The sequence below is a fragment of the Arachis stenosperma genome, chromosome 3, assembly GCF_014773155.1.
Source record: "Arachis stenosperma cultivar V10309 chromosome 3, arast.V10309.gnm1.PFL2, whole genome shotgun sequence".
Classification (NCBI taxonomy): Eukaryota; Viridiplantae; Streptophyta; class Magnoliopsida; order Fabales; family Fabaceae; genus Arachis; species Arachis stenosperma.
Window position 1 is genome coordinate 24064921 of NC_080379.1, and position 21595 is coordinate 24086515.

Consider the following 21595-nt stretch of genomic DNA (forward strand, 5'->3'; position numbering starts at 1 on the left):
TGATAATGAGTTGAGGGTTTAGCTCAAAGCTGCTTGCTTTGATGGGAGGTACACAGATGCTACTCCCATATGCAGCTGTATTGGGGTTGGCATAGGACCCCAGAGTCCTTCTGGACTGGTTAATTCCACTTAAGTCCATAATGGACAAAAGGGAAATGATAACAATTGCAAAGAGATAAATTTTGTTTTTTTTTTTTTTTGAAATAACCGAAAAAAATAAAATAAAATAAAATAAAACAAAAGGAAAATAAAAAAAATTCGAAAATCAAAAGGAAAATAAAATCAAAGCAAATTGAGAACTGAATCAATTAGTTAATTAAAAAGATTTTGAAAATAACAATTAAAAAGATATGATTGAGAAATTTTTATGAAAAAGATTTGATTTTTGAAAAGAGGAAAGAGAAAAACACAAAAAGACACCAAACTTAAAATTTTAGAAAATCTAATACTACTTTTTCGAAAATTTTAAAGGAAAAACACAAAGAGGACACCAAACATAGAATTTTTATGAATCAAAAAGGGACTAAGAACATGCAAAAACGAAAATTTTAAAAGAAAAATAAAAGCATGCAATTGACACCAAACTTAGAATATGAAACTAGACTCAACTAAAAGACTCTAAACCAACAAAAATAGTCCTAATCTAAGCAACAAGATAAGCCGTCAGTTGTCCAAACTCGAACAATCCCCGGCAACGGCGCCAAAAACTTGGTGCACGAAATTGCAATAACACTTTTGCAGTCCCGCACAACTAACCAGCAAGTGCACTGGGTCGTCCAAGTAATACCTTGCGTGAGCAAGGGTCGATCCCACGGAGATTGTCGGCTTGAATCAAGCTATGGTTATCTTGTTAATCTTAGTCAGGATATCAGAAATTATCAGGATTGATTGTGAAAAGCAAAAGAACATGAAATGGTTACTTGTTTTGCAGTAATGGAGAATAGGTTGAGGTTTGGAGATGCTCCATCTTCTGAATCTCTGCTTTCCTACTGTCTTCTTCATCAAACACGCAAGTCTCCTTCCATGGCAAGCTGTGTGTAGGGTTTCACCGTTGTCAGTGGCTACCTCCCATCCTCTCATTGGAACGATTCCTAATGCCCTGTCACGGCATGGCATTCCATATGTCGGTTCTCAATCAGACCGGAGTAGAATCCAGTGATTCTTTTGGCGTCTGTCACTAACGCCCCGCCTTCAGGAGATTGAAGCACGTCACGGTCATTCAGTCATTGAATCCTACTCAGAATACCACAGACAAGGTTTAGACCTTCCGGATTCTCTTGAATGCTGCCATCAGTCTAGCTTATACCACGAAGATTCCGATAAAAGAATCCAAGAGATAACTACTTAATCTAAGGTAGAACAGAGGTGGTTGTCAGGCACATGTTCATAGTTGAGAATGATGATGATTGTCACTGATCATCACATTCATCCGGATTAAGAACAAGTATTATCTTAGAATGGAAGCAAGCATGATTGAATGAGAAACAGTAGTAATTGCATTAATTCATCAAGACACAGCAGAGCTCCTCACCCCCAACCATGGGGTTTAGAGACTCATGCTGTGGAAGAAAAGGTGTACAATGTCATAAGGTCGCATTCCGTACTGATTACAAAGTCAAAAGGTCCTATAAGTAGTAAACTAGTATCCTAAGGTTTACAGAAATGAGTAATTGACAGAAAAATCCACTTCCGAGCCCACTTGGTGTGTGCTTGGGCTGAGCATTGAAGCTTTTATGTGTAGAGACGTTTTCTGGAGTTAAACGCCAGTTCTCATGCCAGTTTGGGCGTTTAACTCCAAGTTTTATGCCAGTTCCGGCGTTTAACGCTGGAATTTCTGAGGCCGGTTTGCTACGCAGGTTTGGGCCATCAAATCTTGGGCAAAGTATGGACTATTATATATTGCTGGAAAGCCCTGGATGTCTACTTTCCAACGCCGTTGAGAGCGCGCCAATTGGGCTTCTGTAGCTCCAGAAAATCCGCTTCGAGTGCAGGGAGGTCAGAATCCAACAGCATCTGCAGTCCTTTTCAGTCTCTGGATCAGATTTTTGCTCAGAACCTTCAATTTCAGTCAGAAAATACCTGAAATCACAGAAAAACACACAAACTCATAGTAAAGTCCAGAAAAGTGAATTTTAATTAAAAACTAATAAAAATATACTAAAAACTAACTAAAAGATACTAAAAATATACTAAAAATAATGCCAAAAAGTGTACAAATTATCCGCTCATCATCTTCTAATATGTTATTTTCAACTCTAAAGTATCTAGATAAGGTATTCTAATTTATTTAACAAAGAATTCTTAAGGACTTGCCACTAAAGAACATATCAAAGTGAGAGAAGGAGCATTGTTGCAAGGGTATACATAATAAAAGTTCATCGTGACTACAGAAATTCAAAACTATCCTGTTATTTAGGGTTAAGTAAAACAATGTTCATTCAATTGTCAAACCACCACAAAATAGCTAAGGTTAGACCTGGATAGTTTATTTAGTTCTAACTATTTCACCTTCTCAACCAAAATTATACAACATTTAATCCATACCCTATTGAGGAGCTCACATAGAAGGTGCACAGATTATCCCTAACAGTCACACACAGCATAAAAAGTCCTGACATTCATTGAAGACCTTTAAGTAATGGATCCTTCTCAAGCTTCGTGTGCCAGAAAGGAAAGAAGAAATATCATGGATGCCAAACGTAAAAAGTTAAAGACATCAGACTCAGAAATATGGGACCAGAAAGTTGTGAGAAAGCCTCTTCAACCTATTAGCTTGAGCTCAATTCCAGAAAAGCATGGTATGTTCCTTACATAATCTGATTACTTTGTAAAAGTTTTTGATAAAAAGCTTGAATTTTTGGCAGTTGGTTCTTTTGTATTAGTTTGCAAGGTAGAAACAAGTACTAAAATAGAGACAATAGTTAGTCAATTTGAAAAACTATTATGAACATGTCTATACTAAACTAATGCAAGTTAAAATGAACCGTAGACCATGCCGAAGGACACTGCTTAAGTAACAAACGAAAGGTCGACATATATTGTGGCAACAATGACTTGACTATGGCGAAGAACTTATCCGGTGATAACCAAATGGATGCTGTTGAAGAAGGATCACATAACTCAGAGTCTCAACTATCAAGTAACTAACAAGTTTTAAAAATTATTAATACTTTATTCAAGTAACTATGTTTTGCTATTTCTAAAAGAGTAAATTTTTTAGGTTGGATTGTAAACACCACCAGTAATCCACCCAAGAGGTGGATAGAAGGAAAGGAAAACACCCTACAAGGACAAGTATGCAATGTAAACCCAGACACACCCAACCTGAACCAGGGAGTTAACCAGTCCCAGATGGCACATCATCACATTGCTACTAATTTGAGTGCACAAACTCATGACTATCAAGGTACATTTCTCCATATACTGTTTTGAAAAGCTTATTTTGGAAAACTATGGTTAATTTGATGACATGTTTGTATTCATAGAAAGAGCCACATTAGCCAGGAAAGAAAGATCATCCAAGGTTGCAGGAAGGAGACAATTGAGTTTAACACTAAACAATAAAGGTAAGTTGTTTCTAATAGGTTTGGTTATAAATATATTTGGAAGGAGCATATGAGATGAGCCACCATACAATAACAGGATTTGGTATCACCCAATATCATTATATATAGCTGATGATGTTAAAAACGTCATGCTATAATAAAACTGCAGTATTGATATATGCTTGGATCAATGTATATGCAGGATCAGCAACTACAATAGACAACAATGCAAATTTTATTGACCTAGACAATTTTCGAGGTAATCTTTTGACAAGTGTATACATTATGTATAGTTAAAGGAATGCTTTCAATGTGATGTACAATTATTTAATAAAAACATATATTCAATGCAGCCCAGCTAGAGACAGTTCATATGGAATCAGTCTTGAAAGCAAATTCAACCTCAACTTCAAGGATGTCAAATTCTCTTATAGTTGATGATTATGAGGTTAGCAATTCAGGAAATTTAGACATGTGCATAGGTAAATTTCAGCATTGAGTACAAAAGTATATAGTTTTTATAAAACAGAGAATATGATTAATTGATAGTAATGCATTTCAAGTACTGAGTTGTAAAATGCTTTACAACACAGATCGCCAAAAAAGGCCAGGAAAGACCGGATGATGACACTTGGTTCTAATAGGAAAGCAGCTATAACTGGATGCTGTAAAGGTATAAATTAATCGGCATCAAATGATATTAGAACGGTCTTGATCTGTTTTATTAGGTTAGTGTGTCAAGGATCTTCTGCTGGACTCAGAATTTCACTCGAGAGTGAATTCCATGATGCAGGTCAGACCGATGTCATAAATGGGGATCTTATGAACTATAAAGATAGATCCAAATGCGACCTCAGGCGGGATTCCTTTGTCGCCGTTCATTCCGGGACCACCAACAGTGCCCATGGTACATTTTATATAAGGAGTATTTTATACATTGTGCAAATATTTTATGTTCATGTGTAGTTAAAAGATTATAGAAGAAATTTTATGTTATAATATAGGTCAAGCAAAAGAAGCTAGAACGAAGCGGAGATTCATTTTGGATGGTGCAAAGCAGCACAAAACCAGTTCAGGTGTCTCCAGTGAGGATGGACACAGTCAGTTGTGCATATTTTTTACACAAATTATTACACTTGAAATATCTTACAAGGAAGATTTTTTGTTGTTCATTTATTAGGATCTCAAATAAATGAAGTACCTAGCAATGATAGAAGGAGGCTGAATACTAGCAAAGGTATAATTGTTAGAAAAAAATCATTGTGGTTGGTCAATGAATGATGTTGAAGGGCATCCACCTATTACTATATTCAAGGATTATTGTTAACAGCTTACTCTATCTTTGAAAAATGCAGGCAAAAAAGGATTACAAAAGAATATAGCAAGATCTGTTGGGATAGAAGTATACAACAGTGGTATGTTACTTTATTATTTTAAAATATAAAAAATCTCTTATTACATCTATCACTCTCTTAAAAATAGCCTTCAAAATTAATAAAAGTATTTCATTGAGCAAAAAATAAAACAATTATAACTCATTCAACCGACCCACTTTAAAAAATATTTTATGTCAAAATTGATATAAAAAAATATTTTTATATAAAAGAAAAACATTACAAAGTTATAAAAGACACCCACCACTCTACTTGAATTATGTTTTATCCAAAATTCAGATATGAAATGAATTTTTCTAATGCTAAAATAAAAAAATGATAGCCCATTCCCTTCATCACTTTAGAATAAAGGTTTGCATCAACATAAATGAAAAAATAATTTCTTATTAGGAGAAAAAATCTAACTTTCTAAAGGACACACATCACTCTTCTAAAATATTATTTTGAAGCAAAAAAATAAAACCTAACACTTTCCCCTCATTAAGATAATTTAATACTTACTCCGAAATCAATATAAAAAAAAATAATTTTTGTAGATTAAAAAAAATTATAATTCATTTAACATATGCCAATCACTCTCATTAGACTATATATTTTTTAAAAATTACAAAATAAAAAATTTTTAATTAAATAACAAAAATTATCGTGCATATCCTTCGCCTGATTATGATTTCATTTTGCCACAAACTTAATTTAAAAATTATTTAAAATGATAATGTTATAGATTTATAAAAAAACACTCATTCTTTTAAAAAAATAATATTTTAATGTAAATTCAGATAAATAATATATTTTATTTCAGCAATAACTATAATATTTTTAAAACTTTTCTCTCACCAAGGTAAATTAATAGTTTACTCCAAAATTTCTTATCACACCCGTCCCTGTTTTGAAATTAAACTTTGACCAAAATTCATAAAGAACCATTCTATAAAAAAAATGTTTCAATAAAACAAAAATAAAATATTTCTAGCATCAGATCCATTTGAAATAATACTACAAACAAGATTGATATAAAAATACATTATCTTTCAAATAAAAACATTACAAAATTCTAAAAGAGACCTATCACTTAACAGAAATTTTGTTTAGTCTAAAATTCAGATAAAATATAATTTTGTAATAATAAGTGATTTAGAACTGAATCACATTTTCTTCAACCGATTATAGTAATAGTATGCACAAAATTACACCATTCCAAATTTCTTATCACACTCATGACCCATCACTCTATTGAATTTATACTTTGACCAATATTAATAAAGTATAATTTCTTAATAAATCCTATAAAATATGAGTTTGTAGCTGTAACTACACAATTCTTATGTGCAGAATATTTGCACATGGGTTCTGCACAACATTCATGTGAATTCTGTCATTCATTATTTTGGTATGCCGAAAGGATCAACAAAAATTACAACACAAGTGAGCCTAAATACACACTATGTTGTAGAGGCGGCCAAGTTCAAATTCCTCATCTTCAAGAAGCTCCCAAGGCATTGTATAATTTGTTATACGGTGATGACATCAAAAGCAAGCACTTTCGGGAGAACATTAGATCTTACAATAGCATGTTTCAATTCACATCTATTGGTGCCAAGATAGACAAAGCGATAAATAATTCGAGAGGGCCACCAACCTTTAGATTATTTGGTGAGAACTATCACCTAATGGGTAGCCTTATCCCACCAGATGGTAGTAGAGCAAAGTTTGCTCAGCTATATGTATTTGATACTCAAAATGAAGTTCAAAACCGCATTTCTGCTATCAGGTTCATATTTAATATAATATAGATAAAATATTGTACTTTGACAAGGTTATATTCCCCATATAATCTATAGTATTTTCTGCTGACAGAATTAACTTTAGTATATTTTAACTCATATAGGGGAGAGGAAAACAATGATATTCATGAAGACATAGTCAAAGAATTGAAGTCAATGCTAGATGAAAACAATGTGTTGGTGAAAGCATTTCGTATGGTTAGGGAAACAATGTCTTCGACCTCTAGGTCCACAGTGAAGCTAAGGCTTATAGGAAAGCGGGGCAAAGATGGGAGAAGATATAATTTACCATCAACCAGTGAGGTTGCTGCATTAATTGTGGGTGATTTTGATGTAGATAAAACTGATAGAGATATTATTGTGGAGACACAAAGTGGAAGGTTACAAAGGATCAACCAGCTAAATCCAGCTTATTTAGGCTTGCAATACCCTTTGCTATTTCCGTACGGAGAAGATGGTTATAAGGAAGATGTTCCACTTAACAAGAGTAATCCAGATGGCGGAAAGGGGCGACAGGATGTAACGATGAGGGAATTTTTTGCGTTTAGAATACAAGAACGATTGTCCGATGGATCCCCATTATTATATTCTAGGAGACTATTCCAGCAATTTTTGGTTGATGGTTTTTCGATGATAGAGTCAGCCAGGTTAAACTACATACGTCTTGACCAAGAGAAGTTCAGATGTGAGATGTACAAGGGTATCAAAGAAGCAGTACTAAGTGGGGAGACAGCACCATCTTCTCGCGGCAAACGTATTATATTGCCGTCTTCATTCACTGGAGGGCCTAGGTACATGATTCAAAACTACCTTGATGCAATGGCAATATGCAAGGTAGTCGGTTACCCAGACCTTTTCATTACATTCACGTGTAATCCAAAGTGGCCTGAATTAGAAGAATTCTTAAAGAACAGAGAACTAAATGCTGAAGACCGACCGGACATGGTATGTAGGGCTTTTAAGATGAAGTTGGATCATTTAGTTAAAGACATAAGAACCAAGAAGATATTTGGACGGGTTTCTGCAGGTAAAAATACTTAAATCATGATCCTTTTATATTGTAAAATAATATGTATCTCCATATAGTTTTTTGGCAAGATTTATTAGAAATAGATGCATGTTGTTTTGTGATTCTCAATTGGTTCAAGTTTGTCAAAATATTTTATAATGGTAGTCATTATCAAACAGATATAGGGCACATAATTTTTTTTGTATGATTGCTTATAATTTATAATGCACTAATGGTTTAGTTCATTTTTTAATTTTCCAGTGATTTACACCATCGAGTTTCAAAAACGTGGGCTACCTCACGCACACATGTTGTTTCTACATCGTGATGACAAGTATCCTACTGCAGAAGATATTGACAAGATTATATCCGCTGAAATACCAGATAATGAGACTGATCCAGAATACTATGAAGCAGTGGAGAAGCACATGATGCATGGTCCATGTGGTTCAGCCAAGAAAGATTCACCATGCATGGAAGATGGGAAATGCATCAGACACTTCCCCAAGCGATTTGTTGAAAACACAACAATTGACGAAGATGGTTATCCAGTATACAGACGCAGAGATGATGGAAAGACAATCATGAAGTCAGGTATTGATCTTGATAACCGTTATGTCGTTCCTCATAATAGGTATTTATTGATGAGATATGGAGCACACATCAATGTTGAGTGGTGCAACCAATCTAGATCAATAAAGTATCTATTCAAGTATGTTAACAAAGGACACGACCGTGTAACTGCATCATTTTACAAAAGTGCAACCGAAGATGCGAATAAGGATGAGCACGATGAAATCAGTATGTATTATGATTGTCGATATATATCTCCATGCGAAGCTGCTTGGAGGATTTTGGATACAACATTCATTATAGAGACCCGTCTGTGGTAAGGTTGGGATTTCACTTGCCAAACGAGCAACCAGTGATTTTCAGAGATGACGAGAATTTGGAAGATGTTGCTAGAAAGGCTTCTGTCAAGGAATCCATGTTTTTGGAATGGTTTGAAACGAACAAGTCATATCCCGAAGCCCGGTCACTTACTTATGCTGAATTCCCAACAAAATTTGTATGGAAAGCAAAGGAGAGGAAATGGTCTCCACGAAAGTCACATGCTGTGATAGGTCGCATTTTCTTTGTCCCTCCGGGGTCGGGTGAAAGTTACTACCTTAGACTACTTCTCAATTATGCTAAAGGGCCTAAATCATATGAAGAAATACGAACAATAGATGGTGTTCTTCATTCATCATTTAGGGATGCATGTTATGCACGAGGTCTTTTAGATGATGATAAAGAATACGTTGATGCAATAAAAGAAGCAAGTCATTGGGGATCAGGAGTTTATTTGAGGAAGCTATTTGCAATATTGTTGTTTTCAAATTCCATGGAAAGGCCAGAACATGTATGGGAAAAGACATGGCATTTGCTTTCAGATGACATACTTCAAAAACAAAGAAGAATAATGAAAAATCCAGGTGAAAATTCATTATTTACTATGCTTAATCTGAGTCAGAAACTATCCTCTTCAATATTTGTTCTAATTACATGTCTACTTATTTAGGCGAATCATATTTTGTGATCATATTTCATATAACTTAATAGGATATCCAATTTCACATAGGGACGAATTCAGGAATTCAGTTGAGGAGGGCCAAAAATTAAAATATTGTATAATCAATATATTATAGTATAAGTAGTAATATATAATCAGTATTGGTTTTTTTTTTATTTTAAAAAATACTACTAAGTGTTAGTTATATAAAAAAGTGCTCTTAGTTTTGTAAAATTTCTTTTTCATTTTGGATTCTATAAAATAAAAAAATTATCTATTTTTTAGTTAATTTATTTTGTTTAGTATTATTGTGACAGTAAGTTATATTTTATTCTTCATATCATCAAAAATATGCTACAAAATAAATATAAATCAGGTGTTCTAATAACTTTGTTATATGCATTGAAAATATATTCGTGAATAAAAGATAGAAAATATAATATTTTATGATATTTACTTAATATGTTATAATTTAAATATCACGTGAAAAATAAATAAACTTTAAAACAATTTACTTTCATGTATATACTATATAAAAAAAATTTCAACACCTAATTACATGTTGTTGTTATTATATATTTTTTAGCCTAATTATACGATAAAAGGTGTAAAAATTAAGGAAAAAATAATTTAAAAGAGAAAAAGATTTTAAATATTTAAAAACTTAAAAATTTATTTAATCGAAAATTGATTGACAATAATATTTTCTTCAATTTACGACTTGGTACTTGCTTTTGAGTTTAACAATTTAAAAATAAATTTAAATAATATATAACAAATTTTTACACTTAAAATTGTTAATTTTAGTTCAAAAAGTTGGAGGGGGCTGTACTATGCTTGCCCCCTTTGGAACCGTCCCTGCTTCCACATGAGCTGTAGACATAGGAATTAATCGCCTTATAAACTAGAAAATTATCATGTTCACAATGGGGGTAATCAAATGATTAGCTGAATATAAAAATGTTATTACAATAGGATGTGTGTTTATTAGGCATGTTGATATAATAGTCTTTCATAATGAGAATTTTGTATTTCATATTTTGATATCACCATCTTTATGATAATTATTTATTGAAACTTTTTTTTACCCCAGATCTAAGGCTGACAAATGAGGAATTGAAGGAGTTAACTCTAATAGATATTGAGCTAATACTCAAGGGGTACAACAAGAGTCTTAGAGATTTTGAATCCATGCCACAGCCCAACTTTGACTCATGCACCTCTCAGATGATGTCCAATAGGGTCAACAGGCTTCTTTGTGATGAGCTACATTATGATAGACGTAGATTAGCTGAGGAACACTCTATTGGACTAGATCAGATGACAACTGAACAGAGATCAGCATATGATAAAATCATGGAAGCGGTCCATGGTTGTAGCGGAGGAGTTTTCTTCTTATATGGATTCGGTGGAACTGGAAAAACGTTTGTGTGGAAGACATTAGCTTCGGCATTAAGGTCTAGAGGTCAAGTTGTTTTGACTGTTGCTTCAAGTGGAATAGCTTCTTTGTTAATTCCAGGTGGCAGGACAGCTCACTCACGATTTGCTATCCCACTCAATGTAGATGAGTTCTCCACGTGCAACATAAAACAGGGGAGTGATTTAGCTCAGTTGTTGGTTAAAACAAAATTAATTATCTGGGATGAAGCTCCAATGGTTAACAAATATTGTATAGAAGCCCTTGACCGGACAATGCGAGATATTCTAAGATTCAAGAATATTAACAGCCTAGATCAACCATTCAGTGGGAAGACAGTTGTTTTTGGAGGGGACTTTCGACAAATTTTACCCGTTATACCAAAGGGTACAAGACAAGAAATTGTAAACGCAAGCATTAACTCATCGTACATTTGGAATAGCTGCAAGTTGTTGACACTAACAAGAAACATGCGTCTTAGTGTAGGCTCAGGTAATGCAAGCTCAAATGAGTTGAATCAATTTTCCGAATGGATACTGAAAATTGGGGATGGTAACATTGGAATATCTATGGGTGGCGTTGACAAAGTAGAAATTCCCGATGACATCCTTATACATGATTGGATTGACCCCATAGAGGCTATTTGTAAGGCCACTTATCCGGAATTGTTTGGACCCCTAGAATCACATCATTGTTTGCATGATAGAGCCATACTCGCACCGACATTACAACATGTCGATGAAATAAACAACTACATGATGACTTTGAATTCGGCTGAATCGCAAACTTTTTTTAGCTCGGACAAAGCATACCCCACAGAAGGGAACAATGAGTTACTAGCATCGGTACACACACCTGAATTTCTAAACACTATTAGATGTTCAGGTGTTCCGAATCATGAGCTTACACTAAAAGTGGGGACACCAATCATGCTCTTAAGAAACATTGATCATGCTGCTGGGTTGTGCAATGGGACACGTTTAGTAGTTACCAAGCTTGGAAAACACATTATAGAAGCACAGAGCATTTCAGGAAAACACACAGGCAACAAAGTTTTTATTCCAAGGATGACACTAAGTCCATCGGATCACCGGATCCCATTCAAGTTCCAACGTCGGCAATTTCCTATCATGGTTTCATATGCAATGACTATTAATAAGAGCCAAGGTCAATCATTGTCTAAGGTTGGATTGATTCTCAAAAAACAAGTCTTTACTCATGGTCAACTATATGTGGCAATTTCTAGGGTCACTCATAGGGATGGGTTGAAGATATTGTTATGTCATGATGATAACAATGGCAATCAAACTGAAAATGTGGTTTTCAAAGAAGTTTTTAGGAATGTTGGGTGTACATGAGAAGAAGGTCCCAAGTCAGCAGCACCAAGCAATGTGAACATTCAATGAGCTATCAGTTATTTACCAGTCCAGGTAAAAAAGAAAGTTGATATCTGACTTCAAAGATTTATATTTTGCATGACTAATCAATATTTTTATAGAATCATTTTGGCATTACTAGACAATTTTTATTGTCACACATACTATATTCCTATGCTTCATATGATGTGTATCTACAACTCAGAGAGAAAGTTTTGAGTAACTATCCTACATTATGACATGGGCTCGGTAAAAATCTTAAAAACTAATAACAAGCAAGCAATATTATAATTGAACCTCATAGTATACTGGAAAAAAAAAACATTACCATGCAAACATCAACAATTGAGTGTATGGTATATCAAAGCTAATAGTTCAATGCAGTTAATATGAAACTTACCTGCGAATACCAATTGGCATATTAGCACTGCAGATATGGATCAGGTATATCAATTAAGAAGATCAAGAGGATTGCAAAACATCACACACAAAACAAATACATTCTGAATATCTGTCAAAATGCAAAAAGGAGATACATATTAGTTATAATTTTCCTAATCATTTTTTTTAACAAACAGTGGAGAAACCAACAATTCAATTAAACATTCAATTTGTGTTCGAATTTAAGTCTGTCAACTATGTCATCACTACATATAAGTATAATTGATCAATCAATGCATATTTCAAGTAATGAAACGAAATGTGTATACCTCAAATGATGGTGTCCTTTCGACTTATTTTATGTCAATACTGTTGTCTTCGGCACCAGATCAAGTCAAACGTGACTATAGCAAGTATACCACAAATCACATCAGGCAACTATGAAACTAGCTCTTTTGCTATCAATAAGATCTTTAATTATTGACTGAAAAACTAATTTAAAATACCAATTCAAAAGGGATAAAAATCTAACTGTGAAGAGAGATGGATTCTATCCCCCAAATGTTCTAATTAGCTCCAGATCACTTCCAACTGAACTGCAAATCAATTACACACAGGTAAACCCTAAACAGGGGAGAAACCAACAATCCAATAAAACATTCGATTTGTCATCAGATTCAAGTTTATCAACTATATCATCCCTACATATAAGGAGAACTAATCAATCAATTCATATTAAAAGTAATGAAAAAAAATGAGTATACCTCAAATAATGGTATCCTTTGGACCTTTTTATGCCAATACTGTTGCCCTCTGCACCAGATCAAGCCAAAAGCAACTATAGCAACTATACCACAAATCAAATTAAGAAACTATGAAACCAGTTCTTTTGCAATTGATAAGATCTTTAATTATTGAGTAAAAAAACTAAATTAAATTACCAATTTGAAAGGGATAAAAATCTAATTATCAACAGAGATGGTCTTTATCCCCAAAATTTAAAAATATGCTCCCGATCACTTCCAATTCAATTGCAAATCATCTGCACCCAGCTGGTCATCTCGAAATAGTAGACAAAACCTAATATGTGAAACTCCTTAATCTGCAGAAACAATCACTCTGAGCAAAGATGATCGGGCACAGTTTTAGGGAAACAAGAACCAGGGTATTAAATTGAAAAAATAAAGAAATTCTCAATATGAAGTGCTCACCAAAATTGATCTCGCAGATGCTTGGTAGCAGACATCATCTCAGTGGGTGATTTCTACTAGCTGCTCACCTTAAACCCAATTTTGACTGGCTTTTTGGGCAGAAACTTAGTCAGGATAAGAGATGGAGTAGGTATCTTAACACCAAATTTATTCCTTCCACAACCACCTTATTGTATTTATTGGTAAGCATAGTAAATACCCCAACGGTCAAGTTTTTTTTTTTTTTTGGTTTAGAACGGTCAAGTTATTAATGTGTACAAAGTGAGAAATTGAATGAGAACCCAATTTAATGCACCACCAAAGTTTTTTTAGTAAAAAAAAAATGCGTACAGAGATTATTTGGTTTGAACATGGGAGGGAAATATAAAATAATGATTATGATTTATGTAAAAAAATTTTAAAAAATAATTCCATTTTAACCTGAGTACAATTACATGCTAATAAAATATTTTTACTATTTCCTTTTTAATATCCCCATCTTACGTTAATACCATGTGAAGAATTTTGTCCATTAATGTGTAAAATTGAGTCCCTTCTTGAAGAAGAATAAAAGACCTTGCATCAAATCCATAGCGCTCATTAATTTTGGGTGGAGTATTGGTGTTTCATGTCACTACATGTTTGATAACCAATACTAATTAGTTTGACCCAAATTTTTTACTTTTATTTTCAATTAGAACAAAAAATAGAACAATAGTCTTTTGGTCATGCCATCAAGTATTGATGATTAATTCCTTAACTACTAACTTACTTTTGAATTCTCCATCAGTCTTATGTCCTTGCCATCCAGTTGGATGATAAGATGGTCTTTGCTTTGGTACGGTTGAGAGTGGAAAGAACTCATTGACACTTGGTTCATTTAGGAAGGTACTCTTCCTTAATAATGAATTCTATTTTCTTGCAAATTCTTTCATGAATTTTTGGAGGCTGTTCGACCACATCCAATTATTTATATTCTATAACTATCTGTGAAATTGTCTTCGGGTTTTTCTACATGTAAGAGAGTTGAACAATTTCGACAAGTTTTGGATATTTCATCACAATGTGTGTTTGCACAGTATAAACTTGCTTTTGGGACTCTTTTGTTTAGCAAAATATTGCATGAACTTGGAAACTAATAAGCTAAAGGCCTATCTCAATTGTCAAATCCATGAGTTGTAATTATTGAACCAAATAATTTTGACAGTGTAACATTAAGAGTTATAAAATCAGAAAATTCATAACCAGGGAGGTATCAGCTTTATTATAAAGCAGCCCGCGCGTATGCGCGGGTCATACACTAGTTGTTAAGGAAAAGTACATCATCAAATGCTCTAGCATGGAACAAAAAGGGTCACCTTCCAATTCATGTTGCTTGCAAAAAGGGTCATGTTGACATAGTCAAAGAATTGCTCCAACTAGAATGGCCTACGTCAATGGACATGTTCAGCAAGAAAGGTCAAAATATTCTTCATGTTGCTGCAAAGAATGGACAAGACAACGTGGTGAGGTTCATACTTAAAGAGAAGAAACTACTATTTGAGAAACACTTGGTTAACGAGAGAGATAGAAACGGAAACACTGCATTGCATTTGGCTGCAAAGCACTTGTACCCTCAGGTTCTTCTCTCCCTCACACGAGATAAAAGAGTTGATATGCAAATCATGAATAACCAAGGTTTAACTGCTCAAGATATTGTTCTAGTTCGGAGCAAAGCTCCACTGAAACATAGAGAGGTAATATTTGTTTCTAATTTTCTGTATTTTTTTTTAATCTTTCAATACAAGAGTTTGACTACAAAATATGATATGCTGATGAGTTTTGTGTTTGAAAGTTGAAAGAAACACGAATTGCATGTGTAATGTTTACTAAAAAAAATTATTTACCCAAAAAAATTAACAAAATATGAGTTTTTTATCTATTTATTTTACAATTGTTAAAATAAAAATAATTAAAATTTTATATTAAAAATAAAATTTAATTTTATTAGACAATTTTATAAAATATTTTATATTATTAATGTATCAAAATAAAATTCTTAAAAAATAACCATAACTTATATTATTAGAACATATATTAATAAAACAAAACAAAAAAAGTTTTTTTTTAATTAATATAAAGATGAAAATAGATCTTTTTCAGTGAATAAAAAATATTTTGAGAAAATAAAGTGTGATTTTTTATTTTTAATTTTTTAAGTGTAACCAAAATTAAATAAAAAATAATAAAAAATTAGATTAAACATTGAATAACATCTAATTTTTTTTTTTACTAGAGAGAATCCAGTCCCATATAAAAACCACAATAATTAATTATTTTTATCCCGAGTCCATGGATAATAATACATTTGCAAATAACGCGACTAGCTTTCCCTTGCTCGCTTCACCACGTCATTGCTCTTCTCCATGCTGCCTGCTGGGTAGTTTACATGTTACTTTCTCCTTCTTCTCCTTCCTATTTAGTTGGAGAATAAAATAGGATAAAAAATATGCTTTTCGAATAAAATTAAAATAAATTAGATTTTAAAAATATTTTTTAAATTTTTAAACATCTCCACAACAAAAAGTATATTTTATTTTTAAATTTATCTATAAATCTTTAATATCACTTTATTTTTATTTTCTAATCAAACATATATTCACATTTTAACAGAAGTAATTCTTAACTAAGTCGAAGAAAAAAAAATTCTATTATCGGCTTATCGCGTTAAAAACATGAAAAATAGGAGCGGTTGGACTCCTCACTCCTCACAGTCCATATCAATATGTTTTATATTTTTTTCAATGTCTTAATTTCAATAATTGTTTGTGTTGTTGGATTGTATTTTGACAAAATTTTTACTTGCTTTTATATTATATAATTTATGCATATATTTACAAGGTATGATGAAACCAAAATTTTTTTTACTCCGTTGAAAAATGTTCTAGCTCCATATGATAGTAATGCGTTGAATATGTAATGGCAAAGTTTTCATAGTGAATATTAAATAATATCAAAGCCAACTGTTTGCTATGCAGTATTTATCTCTCATGATTTTATATTCTGCCGGGGTACCACAAAGTGAGACGGCAAGAAGCGTGTTGCGTCGCCGCAAAGAGCCACCAAAAATAGATTGGATCAAAGACAGAATCAACACACTTATGCTGGTGGCCATTCTTATAGCCACAGTCACATTCGCAGCTGGTTTTGCCTTACCAGGCAGTGTCTACAGTTCCGACGATCCAGACCCAAACCAAAGAGGCATGGCAGTTTTGGTTCATAAACCAATGTTTCAAGTGTTCTCAGTGTGCAACATGGTGGCAATGTACAGTTCTACCCTTGGCTCTTTTGTTCTCTTGTGGGCCCAACTTGGTGACTTTCATTTAGCAGGAAGTGCGTATAATTTCGCTTTGCACATGGTTGCTGTGGCTCTTGTAACTACCTCAACGGCTTTTATGGCAGCTGTGCGTTTAGTTGTGAGCAACGTGCCCTGGCTTGCCAATGTCATAACCGTAATTGGAAGCATCTTTCTGTTATTGATCGTTTTTTTCTATGTTTTGTTGATATTCCCGTTAGGAACTCGTCATCCACTAATGAGACATGTGGCTATCATTCTTATTAGGATTCTTATTCCGTTTGCGGGAACTTACGATAAAGTGATAGCTAAGGAGCATGATTCAAACTCTATGCAAGTAGTGAACAAGGCCAAGCAACAAGAGTTGGTGTCTGATGAAATCTCTTGCCTTGAGGATCAATAAGCCATGCAGTTGTGGAATTTTTCCAAGATTATGAATTATAATAACGCTCCATTGGCTTAGTTAGTTGGTATTGATAACAGTTTTATATCATTTGCTTCGATCGTCATCTACTTGGGCTTGATGAACTTGATTAGATTTGACTTTATTTATTGGTGGCTCTCTAGTTTACCCTTTTTTTTTTCATTTTTTTAAATAAAATAATGTCTAATTTGGTCTCTATAATTCTAAACAGAAATTAAGTTAGTCCAACATATTTGATATTGACATAAAAATAAAGGTTCATCCAAACAAAATACTTAACCAATAAATCTAACCAAGTTGTTATAATTGCTTTTAAATTAGACACCTTCGTGTTGTCCTTCTCTTTCTCCTTTTTTTTTTACTAACATCTCAATTGCTATTTTTTCTTCTCCTTTTTTCTCTTTTTTTCTTTTGTTATTGTCGTCACCACCACCACTACATTTTCTTCCTCCTCTTCCCTTTTTTCGTTTGATTTCTTCTTTTCATTCGTTTTTCTCCTCCTCCTTCTCTTTCGTCATCATCATTGTTATCAATATATCGTCATCATCATTGTTATCAATATATCGTCATCTTCTTTATTGTTATTGTCGTTATTATTATTGTTATCGTTCAATTTTGTCATAAATGATGTTGTCTTATTCAAAATTAATTTAAATGTATTTTTGTTCATGATTCAATCTTGTTTGTGTGCTTGTTTTTGAACTGTGCGTGTCGCAATCATTAAGTAATTTCGGTATAAAAACTAAGAAATTTATGTGTATTTGATAAAAATTTTTGGTGTATTTTTATTCTGATAAATTCTGCGTAACTCAAAATTCAGCACAACAATAAGGGGTTCAACCCTTCCTTCTCCAAGGTGAGGGAGAATATTATCTACAACCCAATCAAAAAGCACACAATTTATCTGATTATTCATGCACATTAACTTGCTAATGATGAGATGTTGCAGTATTAAAGTGTTAATCATTCTATAACTACTTGTGTTAGGCCATGATAAATTACTCTAGGTCTTGCAACTGCTTCTTCTTCTTTTTCATTATCATCATCTTCTCTTTTTTCTTATTCATCTTTTCCTTATTGTTTTACCTTCTCAAAGTTCTTCTTGTTTTACTCTTTTAAGAAGAATAAAAACAATGAACTTACATTCATTCAACTAAAATAAAGAAAAAAAAAAAATAATGCAGCATTAAAGAAGATATTTTTGTGCTTTTGTAGCAAAATGTCGGTATAAAAACTAAGAAATATATGTGCATTATTAAAAAAATCAAATAAAGAAGGAGAAAAAATACATAATGATACAAAATTATTAGGACGAGGATAAACCTGCATTCATTCAACTAAAAGAAAGAAAGAAATAAGAAAAAAAAAAGAATAAAAAAATACAACATTAAAAAAGATATTTTTGTGCTTTTGTAGTAAAGTGTCGTTGTAAAAACTAAGAAATATATGTGTATTTATTAATAAATTTCGGTGTATTTTTATTTTGATAAGTTCTGCATAATTCAAAAATATTCTTCTTCTTTTACCTTCTCAAGTTTCTTCTTATTTTACTTTTTTAACAATAATAAAAACAAAAAATCAAACAAACAAGAAGAAAAAACGCATAATGTTACAAAATTATTAGGAAGAGGATGAATCTACATTCATTCAACTAAAAGAAAGAAAAAAATAAGGGAAAAGAAGAAGAAGAAAATGCAGCATTAAAGAAGACATTTTTGTACTTTTGTAGCAAATTTTTTGTGTAAAAACTAAAAAGTTCATGTGTATTTGTTAAGAAATTTTGGTATATTTTTATTCTAATAAGTTCATCATAATTCAAAATTCTTCATATTTTTCCTCCTTATATTCTACTGCTTCTTCTTCATCTTTTTCTTCTTATTTCATTTTTTCATAATTATTCTTGTTTCACTCTCTCAAGAGTCAAGAGGAATAAAATAAAAAAAGAAGAAAAATCAATGGTGCAAAATTACTAGAAAAAAAAGGAGAAAAAGAAAAAATGCAACAACAACAATAGCAATAAAAGAACGACGATGGAGAGAAAATATGCGAAGAAGAAGGAACGCGACGACGAAGAACAAGGAGGAATGCGAAGAAGAAGAAGGAAGAACGTGAAGAAGAAGAAGAAGAAGAAGAAGAAGAAGAAGGAACGCGAAGACGAAGAAGGATATGTTTGCATCAGTGAAGCGCGCGTGTGTACACGCTGCGTGAAATGAAAGTGATTTTTGTTGGATTTGGGCCAACTTAGTTGGACTTGATTGCCAAAAAGACTTGGATGTGTAGCAAGACTAATGACCAAATAGGTCACCAAAATTTCAATTTGTGAATACCATCGGTCCCTAACCCAAACTATTGTTAACATAGTGCATATAGTGCCTAACATGGCATTTCATCGGTAAAGTGATACCTGCCATACTGGTATTTCAAACGGTTAATTGACCAACCAAAATAAGATAAACGATTATCGTTGTGGTTGAAACGCATATTCTTTATACGTATCCTTTTATAATAATTCTAAATTTTTCTAGTGAGACCGTGTGGTTAGATTCTCACCTCCTTATAGACTTTTCTTTTCAGGACGGATGAGGAAGATATGTGAAGTTTTTGCTGATTTCTTAGCTATACTGTTTTGTTTGGATACATTGGTCATAGTTTTTTTTGCTCGCCTATGTCATTATATTTTTGTAAAAGGGATAAGATTTGTATGATTTATATGTATATAATATTTATATATTACTCATGTAAGAAGTTTTGTATATAATATTTAAAAGAAAACAGCGATACGGTTTTGAGTTAAAGGCTCCTAATTTATTATTAAATATATAGAAGTCGTCGTAATATCCTCGCGTTCAGAGCGGCAGCCAGAAGCGTGACATTCTGGTAGCAAAGATGTTACATTTATAGCGTAAATCAGATACGAACAACCTTATTTCGTATTGTAAATGAAATAAGACTTAGACGCGCTTATATAAGAAACTTGTTCACAACGCCCCTTTAGTCCTTTTCCTGAACTATTTCCTTCATTTCTTCCTTTCTGGAATGTCTCTCTTGATATTTGTGAGATACTCAGACCTTATATCGCGCAGATGCTCGGGACGAAAACATCAACCGCCTGAACACGACTTGGCACCTTGTAGGAGTGATCAACTTTGAAATTAGTTTTGATCATTTTTCCCTTTTAAAGGATTGAGTATGTAATTATAACTAGGGTACTTTTATAGATTCAATGTTATTATACATGTAGATTACATTGTCATGTTATTAGAATTTGTTAGGTTGTATAGAATATAGAAATTAGTAAATGTTAATTAATTAATTTAATTGAGATTCTTAATTAATTTAATTGTAATTATTAGTTTTAATTTGTTATTAAATGTTTATTCTATTTTTGCATGTATTTGAATCGAATATTACATTATCAATTTTAATTTTTAATATGTTGTATTGATGTTTGATAAATTAATTACTAATTGAATTTTTATAGTTAATTATTCTAAAATGTGAAATAATTGGTTATCATTAATTTTTATCTTTTTATGTCGAAATAAAATTCTTTACAATTAAAATAGATTTGTTATTGAAATACATTTATCTTTTAATAGAAGCCATGCCTACTACTTTCTAGGCGAGTGAGCCACACTCTTGTACCCCTGGACGCCATTGTACCTTACTTGAGGGAGGCTGGCTTCAGTGTCACAGTGCAGCTCAAAGATTTTATCTTTGACAACTCTCTAATTACTGCATTTGTGGAGCAGTGGCGTACGGAGACCGACACTTTTCACCTGCCTTGGAATGAGTGCTTGAGTGTGGGTTATGCACGCACAGAGAGCCTATGGGTGAGTGCTTGCGTGACTTTCAGATGTGGTATCTAGGATGTCAATGGGACGGGGCGGAGCGGGGCGGAGCGGGGCGGAGCGGGGCGGGGGAGGGGGGAGGGAGAGATGCCTCCCTGCTCCCTGTCTCTGCCGAAAGAATTGATCTCTATCCCTGCCCCGATTCCCGCCATGGGGGATAATTATCCCATCCTCATTTTTCGCGTTCTTCTTGTGTTTTCGCGGTGCCCCATTCCCCATCTCCCTATATTAAATATTTATATAAAAATTATAATAAAAAAATAAAAAATAAACTATAAAATATTATTACAAACAGAAATTATACACATAATAGAAAAGATTATACAAAAAACACATAA

General features: G+C 32.9%; 1 protein-coding gene and 1 long non-coding RNA gene across 4 annotated transcripts; one reads left to right on the forward strand and one right to left on the reverse strand.

The window, feature by feature from the left end:
* Positions 1-569: 569 nt before the first annotated feature.
* On the reverse strand, positions 570-13896 carry LOC130968823 (uncharacterized). Of its 3 annotated transcripts, none has more exons than XR_009081746.1 (7): positions 13670-13857; positions 13400-13577; positions 13223-13305; positions 12965-13054; positions 12788-12862; positions 12478-12588; positions 570-2079 (listed from the first exon to the last, which is right to left on the reverse strand). It is a non-coding gene; the product is annotated as an uncharacterized LOC130968823 (long non-coding RNA). The 3 variants fall into 3 exon arrangements; XR_009081747.1 differs by having other exon boundaries at positions 571-2079; positions 12991-13054; positions 13400-13560; positions 13670-13896; XR_009081745.1 differs by having other exon boundaries at positions 573-2079; positions 13400-13560; positions 13670-13896.
* A 1074-nt stretch (positions 13897-14970) lies between these two features.
* Positions 14971-17549, forward strand: LOC130968822 (protein ACCELERATED CELL DEATH 6-like). Its single transcript, XM_057894292.1, has 3 exons — positions 14971-15384; positions 16666-17139; positions 17250-17549. Exons 1-3 carry the CDS (start codon positions 15085-15087, stop codon positions 17280-17282), a joined length of 807 nt encoding a protein of 268 aa, XP_057750275.1. The 5' UTR covers positions 14971-15084; the 3' UTR covers positions 17283-17549.
* Positions 17550-21595: the final 4046 nt, after the last annotated feature.